A 17604-nucleotide genomic window follows, 5' to 3' on the forward strand; every position below is an offset into this window, starting at 1 on the left:
CTTGAAGTTGCTAGGGCCATAATGTTTTACATGAATGTTCCAAAATACTTGTGGGGAGATGCAATTTTAACTGCAGCATATTTAATTAATAGGATGCCTACACGAGTTTTAAAATACATCACTCCGCTGGGTTGTTTGAAAATTTTTTTTCCGGAATCTCGAATCAATTCGGATTTACCACTAAAAATATTTGGCTGCACCGCATATGTACACATACCTAAGAGATCCCGGTCGAAATTGGATCCTAGGGCAGAAAAATATGTCTTTTTAGGATATGCTGCAAATCGCAAAGGCTACAAATTTTTTAATCCTCTCACGAAACGTTTTTTTATAACAATGGATGACACCTTCATGGAAACAAAATCATATTTTACCAAAAATTTAATTCAGGGGGAGAATAATCTAAGGGAATCAAATTTTTGGGAAATATCCGAACCTCTTCCAAATTTGGTTATTGACCAACCTCTTGACTTTCAAAATGGGAATGGGGAGTCTGAATCCACAATTGTCGACCGTGAAATTGGTCTGTCGGAAAAGGAAATACTACGAATGGAGAAGAACCGAAATATCCTTGAACCTGTGGTTTATTCTAGGAGAAATGTCCTCAGAAGAAGCGGAGATGAATTAACCATTCCAGCACAAGCTTCATTGGAAGCCCCGGGCAAAGGAACTATGGGTACTCCAGGTACCTCTTTTTCCCCTCACTTACAGAAAAACATTCCTCTATCTGTTATTCCTGAGCCTTCCAGTGTCAGTCTCGAGAATCCGACCCCAATTGTCCCACAAGAAAATGATCTGGGCCTTCCTATTGCCTTTCGAAAAGGTACTCGAACCTGCACCAAATACCACATCGCCAAATATATAACCTATGATCATTTATCCGAAACACATAAGGCATTTACTACTAATATCTCGAAACATGTTGTGCCTAGAAACATTCAGGAAGCTCTGGAGGACCAGGATTGGAGATTAGCCGTGTTCGAAGAAATGAAGGCCTTAAAGAAGAATGGTACTTGGGAAATTGTTGAAGCACCTAAGGATCAGAAGATAGTAGGATGCAAATGGGTCTTCACAATAAAAAGCAAAGCGGATGGTAGTGTAGAGAGATATAAGGCGAGACTTGTAGCAAAAGGCTTTACGCAGACATACGGAATAGATTACCAGGAAACATTTGCTCTTGTTGCAAAAATTAACTCAATTCGAGTACTACTGTCACTTGCGGTTAATCTCAATTGGCCCTTGTATCAGTTGGATGTTAAAAATGCCTTCCTAAATGGAGATCTAGATGAAGAGGTGTTTATGAGACTCCCTCCGGGTTTTGAACCAAAGTTTGGACTTGGCAAGGTGTGTAGACTGAAGAAGTCCCTGTATGGTCTTAAGCAGTCTCCGAGGGCATGGTTTGAACGTTTTGGCAAGGCTGTGAAGCGACTTGGTTATGTTCAAAGTCAAGCTGATCACACCATGTTTTACAAACACTCAAAGGAAGGTAAAACTGTTGTGTTAATTGTATATGTTGATGATATCATCCTAACAGGGAGTGACTACGAGGAACTTGGAGAGCTTAAAGGGAGGCTTGCAAAAGAATTCGAAATCAAGGACTTGGGAGTGTTGAAATACTTTCTCGGAATGGAGTTTGCAAGATCCAAGGAAGGTATATTTGTCAATCAACGCAAATATGTCCTTGATTTGTTGACTGAAACAGGTATGCTAGGATGTAAACCGGCTGAGACGCCTATGGAGCCCAACATCAAACTGCAACCAGCAGGGACATAATCTGTAAAGGAGAGGGAGCGCTATCAGAGACTTGTCGGCAGGCTCATTTATTTATCACACACTCGACTTGATATAGCTTTCCCCGTGAGTGTAGTCAGCCAATTCATGCACTCGCCTGGGTCAGAACATTTCGAAGCAGTGCACAGGATCCTAAGGTATCTGAAGGGAACACCAGGTAAAGGTCTTCTGTTTAAACGTCGGGGACATCTGCAAGTGGAAGCCTATACTGATGCAGACTGGGCGGGAAGTCTAACTGATAGAAGGTCTACTTCAGGATATTGCTCATTTGTGGGTGGCAATTTAGTCACCTGGCGTAGCAAGAAACAGAATGTGGTAGCTCGAAGCAGCGCAGAGGCTGAGTTCAGAGCCTTAGCACAGGGAATTTGTGAGGTTTTGTGGATTAAGAAATTATTATTAGAGTTGAAGATTTCAGAGTCAGTGCCAATGAAGATGCACTGTGACAACAGAGCAGCAATTTCAATTGCATATAATCCAGTACTTCATGATCGCACAAAGCATGTAAAAGTCGACAAGCACTTCATCAAAGAAAAAATAGACAATAGTGTGGACTATGTCCCTACTAAGGAACAAGTGGCTGATCTACTTACGAAGGGCCTATACAAGAGACAGTTCGAATGGTTAGTGAGCAAGCTGGGTATGGAAGACATCTTTAAACCAGCTTGAGGGGGAGTGTCGAGAATATGGATTATTTAGGGAAGGTTTGAGCTGTAAATCAAGTAAATACGGTAAATATGTTTAGGTAGTTTTATTTTAGGCTGATATTCTTTCCCTCTAAATTAGTAATTATACCCCTGATATTGGGCTGTAATTATGCTGTAAATTAGGCTGTAATTATGCTGTAAACTACTATAAAAGCAGTCTCAATAGTAGAAAAATATTATTCCCTCAAATTGTCTCTTTCAAGTGTTTAGCAGAAACGTAGTTGAAAAACTGTTGATGATGAGGGTCATTGCTTGTACATTCACACCCATACGTGATGAAATCTTGTCTTTCGAAGAATTCTTGGTGTTCAGATATTTAGATTTGATGATTGCCATGTTTTTTGGTCGGTGCTCCTCAAATATTTTACATGGTATAGCAGCCCAAGTGCGTCGTTTGGAGTAATTTTTTGCTCTTTGATGATTCATTTCCCTATTATAGCACCAAGTTACAATTCACTGGACCGATTTTTGGAGCAATGCTTGAAGTTACACCAGAAAGCGTTCAATCCCAAAAGACTTGCCTATTGAGTGGTGTAATCTTTTGAGTTTATAAGTCACTGTTTATTAGTTTAATATTTCAATGTGGGACATGTAATATTTACGACCTCTTGAGAAGCCGACGTCCGCGACGAGCTACTCTAGAGTGGCTTTCACTCACTTTTCAGTATTTCAGTACATGCATCGTGTACCTTAATCTAGATTATAATTTTTGTTCAATTATCAACACTGATCGAATGGTAGCAATTTCCTAGGTCGCCCCTTCCGCTACGTCGACTCTCATAGAGAATATCAATGTTAGGTTATAAATCCAAGAGGTGTTCCATCCCAAAAGACTTGCCTATTGGGTAGTGTAATCTTTTGAGTTTATAAGTCACTATTTATTAATTTAATATTTCAATGCGGGACATATAATATTGACGACCTCTTGAGAAGCCGACGTCCGCGACGAGCCACTCTAGAGTGGCTTTCACTCACCTTTCAGTATTCAATACATGCATCATGTACCTTAATCTAGGTTATAATTTTTTTCGATTATCGACACTGATCCGATGGTAGCAATTTCCTAGGTCGCCCGTTCCGCTACGTCAATTCTCACGAGAGCACCAATATTAGGTTACAAATCCAATAGGTGTCCCATCCCAAAAGCCTTGCCTATTGGGTGGTATAATCTCTTGAGTTTATAAGTCACTGTTTATTAGTTTAATATTTCAATGCGGGACATGTAACAGAAACATTGGAATTCCAATATTTTAGATCGTATGTTTGTTTGTTCTGTTTGCAGAGTGTGGTGCTTGAGGAATGATAGAAAGATGGGAAGCAAGAAAATTTGGTTTTCTTCAGTGAAGAAGGTTCTCAGCCCAGATTCAGAGGAAAAGAAAGCCGAGGTTAGTAATTTAGAAACAAAGTATGATGACTTGTTTGTTTACAAATGGAAACTAAATTTTTATTATGGTTTTAATTCGGAGAGCGAATAAATCGAAGAACAAATGGTTTATGAAAGAAAAGCTATCGGTTTCTGATCCTCAAAATCCAAGGACTGTTCAAGTATGTATCCACATCCTCTTCCGCCAATAAAAGATTTGAAGTTGACGGAGTTGGAGGATGAACCGACAAAACATGCTTATGCTGTAGCAGTTGTTCCCGCGGCAGCCCATGACGAGGATGTAACTGTCACACCAATAACTCCTGAGATACCTCAACCTTGTACTGTGGCCAGATTTGCCGGAAAATCAAAGGAGGAAGTGGCGGCAATCAAAATACAGACAGCATTCCGTGGTTACCTGGTATAGTCTGATAATATATAGGAGGGATACACAAATTTTCTGGAGAATCATGTATCAGAAAATTTGGTGTTACTTTTATTTCCTTATTGAAAATTAAAATTAATTGATTAGAATCGAGTTTTTTTTTATTGTGTTGCTAACATTTAGGCAAGGAGAGCATTGCGAGCTCTAGGAGGACTAGTCAGACTGAAATCAATTGTTGATGGGCCGATTGTGAATCGTCGAACAGCAAACACTCTTAAATGCATGCATGCTCTTTCTCATGTGCATTCTCAGTTCAATCAAGATGGATCAAGATGTTAGAAGAGAATCGAGCTCTGCAGATACGTGCTAAAGAACCGGAGAGCTTGAAAGTTAGTATATTCTACTAATGCCGTTTTTTTCTTTACAAACATGTCAACATTACTTATTGATGCTTTTACAGATGGGAGAAGAATGGGATGACAGTCTACAATCAAAAGAACAAATTGAGTTGAGCTTGCTCCACGAGTACGAAGCTGCCTTCTAGCTACCAGTCAATTAGAACTCCTACTCCTCCAAAGGCAGCTGCATCTTCAGTAGCAGCAAGAAAATTGAAACCCGCGACCCAAGAGGATGTAGTGCTTTAAATCAAGAAGCATTCTTAGCTTACAATCTGAGCGTAATAGGAGGCATAGTATTGCCGGTTCATCAGTTAGAGACGATGAAAGCTTGGGAAGCTCGATGTCAGTTTCGAGTTACATGACATGCACTCAATCGGCAAAGGCAAAGTCTAAGTTGCCAGGTCCATTAGGAATGGAAAGTGGTAATACTTCAGAGAAGGGATCTGCAAAGAAACGGCTCTCGTTTCTGCCTTCACCTGGCCGACCCAGGTGGCATTCTGGGCCACCGACGGTCGACACTAGCTCCATTGATGTCAATGCTGTGAGTGGAGTTTTATGCCCAAATTTTAAAAACAAAAGGTTATAAATTTTTATTTATTTTACACAAGAGATTTTATGTTTTTTTTTTTAACTTTCACAAGAGTGGATAATAAACGATTTTTGAGACTGGACTTGTAGCCCAGTGATTTCACCCCCTGCCGGAATAGCCGGTTTCCTCGAGTTCGATCCCCCTCCCCGCGTGAGTTGTAATAAAAAAAAAATAAACGATTTTAACTATCTTCTAAATTTTTATTCTTTTTTTTTTAAAAAAAATACATTTTATTTTACATCCTCTCTTTGGACTCTTAGGTATATTAAAATGAGTTAGGATTGTCGAATTGGTCCGTCCTGCTCCACCAAATAAATGGATTGGCTTGACAATATCTCAACCTACTCATATAATTGGTCAATCCGACTCGTCTCACCGGCAATTTTGACAATATAAATGGAAGGATATAACTATTTTTAAATCCAACTACTATAGAATTTAAGTCAAACACGTAGAGACAGAAAATGACACCAAAGGTTTACGCACAATATTACTTTTTTTACATCTTACAATTTCAAAGAGTAGAAGCCAAATTATTAAATTGCAACTGAAGTCGCGATTCCTGCACAGCGAGTTCTATTCAGATAGTATATTTGAAGTTTTACACGCTTTTAGTTCCGACATTGGCAGTAGCCTTAGAGGATAGTCCTGTAAAGTCGGTTGTTCTCTCGGAATTGCGCCATTTGTCTTGAAAAATTATCCATTTTCCTTCAATTTTACAGCAAGCAATCACATAGATATGGCAGTAGTGCCCCCAACTACTACTGTGTGCTTCGTTGGCTCGAATTTCCACCTTTACTCGGTAGTTCATTATGTGCAGTTGTTATGATTCAAGGGCAACTTTCTAAATTCTTTGTTTTTGTAGTTGATGAAAGATAAATCTTGGTTGCTGTTTTGGGGAAAATGGGGCGTTTTAGTTTTGATGGATGGAAATCATTCTTATGTTATTTTCTGATTTCTAGTGTTTGCTGTTTCGAAGATGGAACAATGTAAAGCTTGGAGAAAGGAGGTTTAGTTCATTGAATTTTGTAGGATTGCGGCAGAGGTATTTTTCCTGCAACTTTTTCTCGCTGGTTTCAGTTTCAGCTAAAAAGATTAGTGTATATATATTCTAGGTATGGAATGTGATAATGTAAGTTTTTGCTTCTTTATTGTCATATTCCCGTTTAAAGAAAGTAACAAGCATCTGCTCACAGTCAAGAATTACAAAGGCCAGGGAACAGATTACAAGTAGTCAGTTTAAAATCCATTCTTATGTAGAAATTAACTGGTTGTGTAGAAATTATCAAGACTGGTTTATTTTCCAAACTGGGATCTTCAGATGCTACTATTTGATCTATTGGGGTTCTAATTTTCCTAATGCTTGGATTTAATAAACAGGAGAAATTTGATTTGTGAAGTCAGTAAGGATGCTGAGAAATCATTCGAGCAGATGGTGGAAGTAGATAGACTCATCGATATGCTGAGGGATACAGATGATAAGGAAGTAAACCTTCTAATTTTTGTTGATTATTACGTCACATTGACTCCATATGCAATGGTCAGAAGGAAAGATTTGGAGTGTCTAATAAGTTTAAGAGGCCCTTCCATCTAGAAGACTGATCTTCTGGATTTGAGCTCTCATCTTAGACTTTTGTCCTGATGTTGGTTTCTTAATGTACAGATATACATCTCCTTTACATGTTGGGCTATATTTGGCAGGTCACTAAAAAAAATTTCATTCGAATCACTAGCTTATGCTTTTGCTTGAACAAGATTGTGCAGAATGATTTTCTTTGTTGACATGACTGAAAATAATAAAATATTATTCGGTCATCTCACATTTTATGTAAAGGAACTAAACATATAACATCATTCTTAAAGCTTGAAAACAAGAAATTATTTGTAAGTTGTGACTGCATCTGTTATTTTAGTTTCTGGAAATTATATTTTTCCTAAGTTGCAGAAGGCAATTAGCTTATGTAATATGTGATCATTATCATTTTCATAATCAAGTCTGTGAAAAATCTTCATAATTATTTTTTTATTTCTTATAACCTAAATCTATACTATCAAACACACCCTAATAATACTTTCTACCCCTTCAGTAGAAGATAAACTGTGTTATTTCATCTAAACACTGCGATAATCTGATTCAGTTTTTTTAATATATGGATGCAGCTTCGGAAAGTTGTCGCAGAGAATATATTTGCTTTCAATGAGGGTTTTTGGATAAGACTTGCAGCTAGAGCAGAAACGTGCAAATCCGAAGACGATAAAGCATGGTTTTAGACTTGGTCCAGTTTTTTTCATGTATAATTCTTACTCTACTGTGTGTTTCTTAATCAAAATATCCTTTTGTTGTTCATTTTACAGAAAGATTATGAAGAATTGGCTGAAATATTGATGGGTATTGTGGATCATCTCATCCACAAGACAAATGTATTACTTATCCACCACTTCAATTTCTGCATCCTTATTCTTCTGTATTATCATAAGAGGGATTATTTTTTCTTAGGAAAACATTGAGTCAGCTACTGATGTGCTTAAGGCGATTTTGAAACCTGTTGCCGAGAAAGATGAAGAAATTCCTTGGCCTCCTAGAGACCCTAATGCTCTTATTCTCATGCAGAAAGTACGTTTTCCATGTCTGAACTTAATTTGAATATCACACTTTTTAAATTATAAAAGATGTTAGCAAAATTGTTGCCTTTTATTTTAGCTTTGGTTGGTGCTACTCCTCCATTACTTCTGCATTCGAACTTATTCTAACATGTATGCCAGATGATATTTTTATAATCAATTAATTGCCACATTTTAAGGGGTATTCCTCGCAGGCCGAATAATTTGGTTTCATCCAAAAAATTCACCGGAGTGATTTTAATTTGTTGTTGGGGGAACTAATTCTTTCGAACAATTTACCTTCTGTATAACTTGCTGGGTATTTTTAGGAATTAAACCAAAGAGAACAAGAAGGTCAGCTTGATGAGGGATTCCTCTCGGAAGTTAATGCACAGCTGCGGCAAGTAAGATATTTGTCGTCGTTTGTATATCACAATTTCACGATATCTTAAGATTCTATGGTGTCCGGGTTTTCCATCTCTCTGTTTTGACTGTTACATTTCCATTTCAATTTTATTGAGTTGAGTGCATGTTTCACTAAGCATGCATAAAATATGAAATTGCAATTATATGAAGCGTATATGAATTTGGCACTGATCAAGTGAATGTTACTGATATGCAGGCAAAAGAAGATGGTGATAAGCCGGGGCTTGAGGCTATGCTGCAAAAGGTCTATCAACTCTATGCATCTAGAGTTCTCTCCAAGCGTAGTTACGCCAAAAAAGGTGTATTTAATACACAAACAGCATCAAGTTTGTGTTAATCGTTGGAACCATTTGATTAATCTAGTGAATCATTTAATTCTTCATGATATATGTAAATAAATTTGAGTGCTACAGTTGCTAATCCTTTCATCATTTCACTGTCTTTATCGGGCATCTATTTTCTAATCATGTGCTACAATCATTTTATTAAGCTCTACTCTCACTGGTTTCAATGGTTTTACATGAACAGTGCCACCTGAAATCTATTTTTGGAGAGGTTGACGGATCCTTCGTTATTATTTTTGGGCAGGAAACGAGGTATTGAAAGCCGAACAGTTTCTCGAAACCTTAATTCATGGTACTTTCTCATATCCAAATTTTTCTTTAATTTTCTTCAGCAACAAACTAGAAATCAGTCTATCTGATCTGTATAGTTTCCGGTTCTTTATGATATCTATATTTACACCGATCTGTTACATGGAATAGCTTCTGAGGCAGAATGGAATGCAATATTGATTGATGGGTTGAATATTGGCAAAGGTGATATTTCGCCTGAAGAATTAGACGGTGTTATCAAAAAACGTATCGAGCGGACTTTGATTAGAACAGTAAGCTTTCTCATGTAATACTTTTGCTTTTTCTCAGTTAAAAACAACACGGCTTGTAAGTTCTAACAATATAACCTACAAAAAAATCGTCCCTCGACCTTGTTTCAGGAGGGTGGATCGTATAAACAACGTGTACTTATCGAGTATCTGAAAGGGATCCAAGCACGAGCAGAGGATGTTGTCCGTGTGCTCCAAGGTAAAACACGATAGATTTCATGGCTGAGGTTCAAAGTTGCTTCAAAATCTGAGTGTATAACGAATTTGGAAGGAATGCGACTTATAGGGAGTTGATGGACTTCGGCAAAGCACGTTTTTAACGGATGTCGCGCATCAAGTGATTGAGGATACAAAAAGAGTATATATTGAAATACTAAGGCGATGAAATGTTTTCAACTTTTCATTTTATTTCTTCCAAATCTCTTTAATTCTTTTATATTATAAATGTTTCTTTTTTACTTGAAATATATTACAAATGTTTTATTTCATTTGAATTGTTTGATTTAATTAAAAACACTACACTCATTTAATTACATGAAACTATATAAATGAAATTATCATGTGTGACGGTCTCATGAATCTGTAAGACTTGTCAATTTGTTTATATCTATATTGAAAAGTAATATTTTTGATATAAAAAACATTATTTTTTATTCAAATAAGTTTATATTATACAATATATTTTTGACATCAAAAGTAATATTTTTCAATCAATTGAACGTATAAAACAAAATATTTATTCATAATATAACTAAAAAAATGATATTTTTGTATTGAAAATTAATATTTTGAAAATAAAAAATAATATTTTTCGCTCAAATCATTATATATTATAAAATATTTTCATAACATAACTAAAAAAATGATAATTTTGCAGTGAAAAATATTTCATATTACGCAATATTTTTCATAATATAACTAATAAAAAATGATATTTTTATGAGATGGGTCGGAGATACGTCTCACAAATTTGACACGTGAGACGTTAAATTGAATTTTTTTAATGTAAATGTAATTCCATTACGGGTAAAGATGTCAATAGATGATGATTGGCCTTGGGCTTTCCCTAAATAAAATGTTCTTTTTTTTTTCAAAATAATGAACATTAATATGTCGATATCTTTTAATAATTAAAGGGTATTTGTTTAATTTTATTTAAATATTTCATAAGCCATATGTCTTACAATCTTATAGCTTGTTTTGGAGCATTGTAAGATCTTATTTCAGGAACGAGTCGCTAAGATAGATGGAGTTTATATATCTGTAGCTAAATGCAATGAAATTGAAATGTTTTATTTTCATGATAACAATTATTTTTAAATTTTGTTATAATCTCATTTTATCTACTTTTCTTTGAAAATGACCATTATTTTTAAATTTTGTTACAATTATATTTTTATGATTTCTTATTTATTTTCGCATTTTCAAATCATAATTTTAAGTAATAATTATTCTCTCATTTTTTATTATATTAACATTATTTGTCATTACGTTATTATATTCATGTGAATATACATTTTTCAAATGTGTTTTTTTATATACAACTTATTAAATTTATAATGTTTTGTAAAACAATTGAAGTGATTTTATTTATATTGTTTAAAATTGTCATTAACTATATTAGTTATTATTTTATTTTTATAGTTGTATATTTGTTTTTACGTAAAAATATTTATTGTAATTTATATTTATATTATATGTTGTTATAATTTATTTGTTTTAAATTATGTTAAATTAACGAATATATTATTGTTAATATTATTGTTGTATTTATCTTTTACTTAAATAATACTATTAAAATTTATAATTTTATAAATAATATAATATTTATTTATTATAGTATATATTATTATTGTTTTCCATTTTACCAAGATCAAAAATATCAATTTGGATATTAATTTTATTATTCTTAAAATTAAAATTAAAGCGTGCATGTAGTAAATTTTAAAAAATAAATTATTAAGTGTTTTTATTAATGTTATTAATATTAATAATTCATTTTTTAATGTTATCATAGCTATTTTTTAAAAAACGATTATAATTATTACATTTTTACAAATGAAATAAAAGTATTAGTAGTATAAATTAATACATTTTTTATTCTCACTATTTAATTTTTATATATGAAATACATAATGAAATTTAATGTTGGACAAATAGATGATAGTGTTTTACATAGACACAAAACTCATATATCCAGCGTGATATAAGTAAATAATTTGGATAAAACTTTAATGGTGCGCCGATCTGACAATATTATATCAAAATTGTATGAATATAAAGTAATACATTATCATGTTCTTGCGCTTTTAAATGATGTGATTCTATGGAATTATTCGTTGTGGATTTCTCAAATATGATAATCATTTGATTACAGCTCTCGTTGAAAGATGTCATCGGGAGCAGTGACGGAGCCAGAAATATGGCTCTATCCGGACTAAAATTTTAAACTCTATAATTTTTTAATATTTTAAATTGATTTACCTGGGCTAAATAAAATTAATTCAAAATTTACATATAATTTTAAAAAAAAAAAAAATTGGACCACCCGACCTAAAGCTCGGTGTCATATAAGGTGGCTCCGCCACTAATCGGAGACCCATACATTTCATCTTCGCGTTGGTGAGACAACAATATCGTTGCAAGATGTTGAGCTGATATGGAATCTAAATATCAATGGCTTTACTGTCAATGAGTCTTTTAAGTCACATGTGAGGCAAATTTATTGTGCTGAATTATTGAATTTTCTGCCACATATAAATAATTTCAGATGTAACAAATTGGTAATGTAAGCCTTGGATTAATATTGTAGATCGAATTTGATCAACGAGAATAGCTCAAATTTAGAAGTGGATCGGAATGCATATAGTTGTATGCATTTTAAAGAAAAATTTACATACTCTGTCCACATATTAAAAAACCCATATAGCAACAAAAAATTTATTTTTACACAATTTGCGGGATTTTCAGTAAGATATCGTTTGATACTTAAAATGAAAACAAACTTTAAATTGTAACTGATGATCAATAATTTAACTACCGAGGGAACTTGTAGTTCCCCTCTAATTTCAGTATACTAGTTTATTAAATAATTTCTCGCTAATTTGATCAGATGGATGAAAAATATTGCATTGCTAAACAAAACAAATCTTGTGGTGTTACCCGTTCATTGAACTTTAATAGATGCAAGAAAATTCTATCTTAGTCGTTAAACCGATAATAACTAACGAAATAAAACCTTTAAGTTGCTATCCGAATAATACGCGATTCGTACATGCATAATATATACATGGAATGAATGGTTAATGGAACTTTTTCAAGAAATGTGAAGTTACCAAAGTTCCTGATGCTGATTTTTTTCAGCTATATATCTTCTCCCGTTTCTGGGGATAAGTAGCTAATTTTTTATTTTTAAAGGGTTTTTCTTGAAGCCTTTAAAAATAGATTAAATTAATTAAGCACATATTAACTTGTGGAATTTATTGGATCCAACTGCTAATGTACTTAAACATAGTTATACTGTTAAATCATCAAAAAAGAACATGCTATATACATTGGAAATGAGACAACCTTGAGCAACACAAACAAAAAAAATACATATTCAAATCACAAATTATTCTCATTGGAATCAACAAACTCAACATGTCTTAAATATTACTTCTGCCCTTTTTGATCTCCAATCTCAATTAATCCCTATAAAATATACTTATTTGAAACAAATATATACAAAAATGAACTGTATTTTGTACATATACTTAGCCTCCATTTCCTCAAGATTTTGGGTACTGATCGAAGAACTGTGCAGTAGTAGTGGTGAATGCACAAAAAGGGAGAGGATATGGAGTGGATGAAGTACCAGTTGCCGTAGCCGTAGCAGTTGTACTCAGGACACAATTTTCTTGCTGCAACAAGCCAATGCCGGGTGAAGTAGAGTTCTCTCCTGTAACATAGTTTCCAGTTCCCTCCAGTTCAGGGCCTTGATCATACAGAATGCCTGTGAACACATGGCCTCCAATGCTCACTGATGTCTGGTATGCATACTGATCTATCGCGTTGTCCATTGAACTCACACGAACGCAACGAAACACAGCAGGGAAACTGCCCTCCACAGGAAAATCGCCTTCTTGTAGACCTAAGATTGAACAAATTGCAAAAGAAAGTTGATTTATCATCTGTCATCACGATATCAAGAAATCGTGGAACATTAAGCATTTCTATTAGATGTAATATGCATATATATTATAATGAAGTTACCACATCTAAAATTTGTATGTGCTAATTGTTAAAGGAAGTTAAGCGGTAGAATAGCCACATAATACGTAGTCCATATTAGAAATTGATTCTCTAATATTTCTTTCCTTATCTGTATATGTTTTAGCTTAATCATAGGCTTTAGAATAGGATTATTGTGCATCACCTCCAAGTATATATATACCTGTAATGATCATTCGTTGTAATAACAATAATAATATTCACCAAATAGTTTATTTCATTTACACGGTATCAGAGCAATTATTCTCTGCGCATCAAAACAAAACATAATATTGCTTCCTAGCCGACTTCCATGGGAGACGATAAACCAAGAGGCACGGCTTCAGGAGCAAAATGGGACAATCCCAACCATCAACTTTATCTTCATCATTCGGATCAACCTGGCGCCATTCTTGTGCCTCAGTCTTTGGTCGAAGACAATTACAGCACATGGAAACAGTCCATGACCATGGCCTTGACAGTCAAAAACAAGATTGGACTCATAGATGGTTCAATCAATGAGCCAAGTGAAAGAAATTCAGACGAGCATCAACAATGGAATCGCTGCAACAATTTGGTAAAGACTTGGCTGCTGGGATCTATGTCTAAAGAGATTGCTGGCAGTGTAATCAATTGCAAAAACGCTAGACAGATATGGCTGGAATTGCAGGAGAGGTTCTCACAAGTGAACGTGGTTGAGCTATTCAACATTGAAAACGAAATTCATAATTGTGTGCAAGGCAGCATGTCTGTGGGATCTTATTTTACCAAACTAAAGGGACTATGGGATGAGCGTGAAGCAATCTGTACTTTTCCTATATGCACTTGTGGATCAATCAAAGAGGTGGCTGCATATTTGGAAACACAGAAAACCATGAAATTTCTCATGGGTCTCAATGAATCATATGCAGGTGTTCGGAGTAATACCTTATTACTAGATCCATTGCCCACGGTGAATAAAGCATACTCCCTAGTGCTCCGCCATGAGAAACAAGCAGAAGCGACAACCGGAAAGAGTCAAGACCAACCAGAAGCTGCTGTCTTTGCCATAAAGAATCCAAATCGCAAGACTGAAGATGAGCAAAAGTGCACAAAGTGCAACAAGACAAATCACACCACCAAAAATTGTCGTGCACATCTCAAATGCAATTTTTGCGGATGGAGAGGACACACAGTAGAGTTTTGTCGCAAAAATAAAGCAGCAACTGAGGTTAATTCAACAATTTCGAAGGGAAATCAGGCTGCATATCTAACTGAAAAGAAAGAGACGAGCTTTCCGTTCACATCTGAAGAGTGCAGACAAATACTAGAAATGTTGAGATCCAAAAACCCCTCGGCAAATCATGTTAGTAATTGCTCAACTCATGATGAACTTTCAGGTAAAGCTTTTTCCCTTATCCTTAATGGAAAAAGAAATGCTTGGATCTTTGACAGTGGGTGTACAGACCATATGGTTTATGATCAGAACTTATTTACACATTCAAAGCCTGTCAAAAATCGTACCGTTGAATTGCCAAATGGTTCAATGGCACAAGTGACTCATATTGGCACAGTAGCTTTATCTCCAGATTTAATTCTTGACAATGTCTTGTGTATTCCATATTTTCATCTGAATTTAATTTCAATTAACAAGCTGACCCGCAATTCATCTAATATAGCCATTTTCTTCAACAATATTTGCTTTGTCCAGGACCTACGCTCGGGGAAGACGATTGGGACGGGAATTGAACGAGAGGGCCTTTACTATCTCAATCAAGCCGATAAAGGAATGTGTAATCACACCAAAGCCTCAAGTCCATCCTTTTGGCACCAACGTCTGGGGCATCCATCTTCTAAAGTCACTCCATTATTTAATTCTTCATGTTTCCAAAATAAAGCTTGTAGCACTGACAAATGTTTGATTTGCCCTCTGGCAAAACAAACAAGACTTCCTTTTTCTTCAAGTTCCATCACCACTGAATCTAGTTTTGATTTGATACATGTTGACATTTGGGGTGGTTACAAAGTTGCTTCAATTTCAGGTGCGAAATATTTTCTTACTATCGTTGATGATTATACTAGATGCACATGGGTTTACCTTATGAAACATAAATCAGAAGCTGGAAATCTTTTGGTCAAATTTGTCAACATGGCTGAAAATCAATTCAATTCCACAGTAAAGATCATTCGTAGTGACAATGGCCCAGAATTCAGACTTGAAACCTTTTATGCACAAAAGGGCATCATTCACCAAACCAGTTGCATCAATACACCACAACAAAATGGTGTCGCTGAACGGAAACACAGACACTTGTTAAATATGGCACGTGCCCTCCTTATTCAAGCTGGCCTTCCTCATCATTTTTGGGGGGATGCCATACTTACTTCAGCATATCTCATAAACCGCACACCAACTCCTCTCCTCCAAGGCAAAACCCCATATGAAAAGTTGTTTAACAAAGTTCCAAACTATTCACATTTACGAGTATTTGGTTGTTTGTGTTTTGTTTCCACGCATGCCCAAAACCGTTCAAAATTTGACCCTCGAGCATCACGTTGCATCTTTCTTGGATATCCTTATGGGAAAAAGGGGTATCGTGTTTTTGATATTACTCAGAAAAAGGTATTAGTCTCCAGAGATATCATTTTCTTTGAGAATATTTTTCCTTTCCAAAATTCCAAAGATTCCGCTGCACCACAAAAAAATTCAGAACCCTTGTTTCCAAATCAATATTCAAACCTTGATTTCGAACCTTTACCTGAGTCCTCACCTCATACCAACACCAATGAACCACCAAACATTGACATAACCATCAATGGGCATGCTTCTCCCGACATCTCTTCACCAAACATGTCGCCACCATCATCAAATATACCAGCTGTTCCACCACCCCGACGTGGAAGTCGCGCCATTCAAGCTCCACGATATCTACAAGACTTCCATATCGAGATGGCCCTCCCTTCAAGGACTGAACCAACGTCATCCACAAGCTTGGTTCAACATTCAGGTATTGTTCATCCGCTATCCCAATCTTTATCTTATACCAAACTTTCCCAAGCTCATAAAACATATGCTACTAAGCTATCTCTCCACAAAGAACCTACTAGTTATTCACAGGCTGTCAAAGATCCAAAATGGCGTAAGGCCATGCAGCAAGAAATTTCTGCTTTGCAACATAATGGGACTTGGAGTTTAGTAACACTGCCATCTCACAAGCAACCAATCGGCTGCAGATGGGTATACAAAATCAAATTAAAGGCTGATGGGACAGTGGAGAGATACAAAGCACGATTGGTGGCTAAAGGTTACAGTCAAATTGAGGGCATTGATTACAGGGAAACGTTCGCACCTGTGGCCAAGTTAGTTACAGTTCGTGTCTTACTTAGTGTGGCATCATTGTGTGGTTGGCATTTACATCAATTAGATGTTAATAACGCATTTCTGAATGGTGAGCTTGATGAAGAAGTATACATGTCCTTACCTCCTGGCTTCGGACGAAAGGGGGAGACTCGTGTTTGCAAACTTCATAAATCACTATACGGATTGAAACAAGCCTCTCGACAGTGGTTTATAAAGTTATCCAATGCACTCAAAGCTACGGGATTCCACCAGTCTCTTTCTGATTATTCTTTATTCATCCGACAGCGGCAAGGTACTTTCTTGGCATTACTTGTGTATGTTGATGATGTGATATTGGCTGGAGATAATTTGCAAGATATAGAAGAAACTAAAATCTTCTTATCCAAGCAATTCAAACTTAAAGACTTGGGAAAGCTTAAATATTTCCTCGGCATAGAGATTGCAAGGTCAAGACAAGGAATCAGTTTATCACAACGAAAATATGCTTTGGAAATTTTAGAAGATGTCGGGTTCTTGGGTGCTAAACCCTCTCGTTTTCCGGTAGATCAAAATTTGTCACTCACGCACTCAGATGGAGAACCTTTAAATGATGCATCAGGTTACAGAAGATTAGTAGGGAGGTTAGTTTATCTAACCATAACTAGACCAGATCTCACTTATATTGTCCATGTGTTGAGTCAGTTTATGGACAAACCTAGACAACCACACTTGGAGGCAGCTCACAAAGTCCTTAGGTATATCAAACATACTCCTGGACAAGGTATTTTATTACCATCTACAGGTTCTCTTCAATTAAGAGCATTTTGTGATGCTGATTGGGCTCGTTGCAAGGATACGAGAAGGTCAATTACAGGTTTTTGCATCTTCCTTGGT

At 35.6% G+C, this 17604-nt stretch overlaps 2 protein-coding genes and 1 pseudogene across 5 annotated transcripts in view; 2 read left to right on the forward strand and 1 right to left on the reverse strand.

The window, feature by feature from the left end:
* Window positions 1–3805: 3805 nt before the first annotated feature.
* Window positions 3806–4787, forward strand: LOC140958064 (protein IQ-DOMAIN 3-like; annotated as a pseudogene).
* Window positions 4788–5829: 1042 nt separating this feature from the next.
* Window positions 5830–9586, forward strand: LOC140957905 (uncharacterized). 4 transcript variants are annotated; one of them, XM_073415326.1, is made up of 11 exons: window positions 5830–6032; window positions 6193–6275; window positions 6611–6716; window positions 7391–7489; window positions 7586–7651; window positions 7728–7844; window positions 8161–8235; window positions 8454–8556; window positions 8846–8893; window positions 9022–9143; window positions 9252–9586. In XM_073415326.1, the coding sequence occupies exons 1-11, from the start codon at window positions 5970–5972 to the stop codon at window positions 9351–9353; spliced, it is 984 nt and encodes a 327-aa protein (XP_073271427.1). In that variant the 5' UTR covers window positions 5830–5969; the 3' UTR covers window positions 9354–9586. The 4 variants fall into 4 exon arrangements, with proteins under 4 accessions (XP_073271427.1, XP_073271429.1, XP_073271430.1 ...); XM_073415328.1 differs by having other exon boundaries at window positions 5847–6032; window positions 6631–6716; window positions 9252–9585; XM_073415329.1 differs by having other exon boundaries at window positions 5847–6032; window positions 6210–6275; window positions 6631–6716; window positions 9252–9585.
* Window positions 9587–12733: 3147 nt separating this feature from the next.
* The window catches only part of LOC140956853 (protein SHI RELATED SEQUENCE 3-like), an 8039-nt gene continuing 3168 nt past the window's right edge, over window positions 12734–17604 (reverse strand). Inside the window, exon 2 of the mRNA XM_073413753.1 lies at window positions 12734–13272. Within this exon, the coding sequence (XP_073269854.1) occupies window positions 12911–13272 (362 nt within the window). The 3' untranslated portion in view covers window positions 12734–12910. The remainder of the gene's footprint in view (window positions 13273–17604) is intronic.

Source organism: Primulina huaijiensis, chromosome 14 (genome assembly GCF_012295235.1).
Source record: "Primulina huaijiensis isolate GDHJ02 chromosome 14, ASM1229523v2, whole genome shotgun sequence".
Lineage (NCBI taxonomy): Eukaryota > Viridiplantae > Streptophyta > Magnoliopsida > Lamiales > Gesneriaceae > Primulina > Primulina huaijiensis.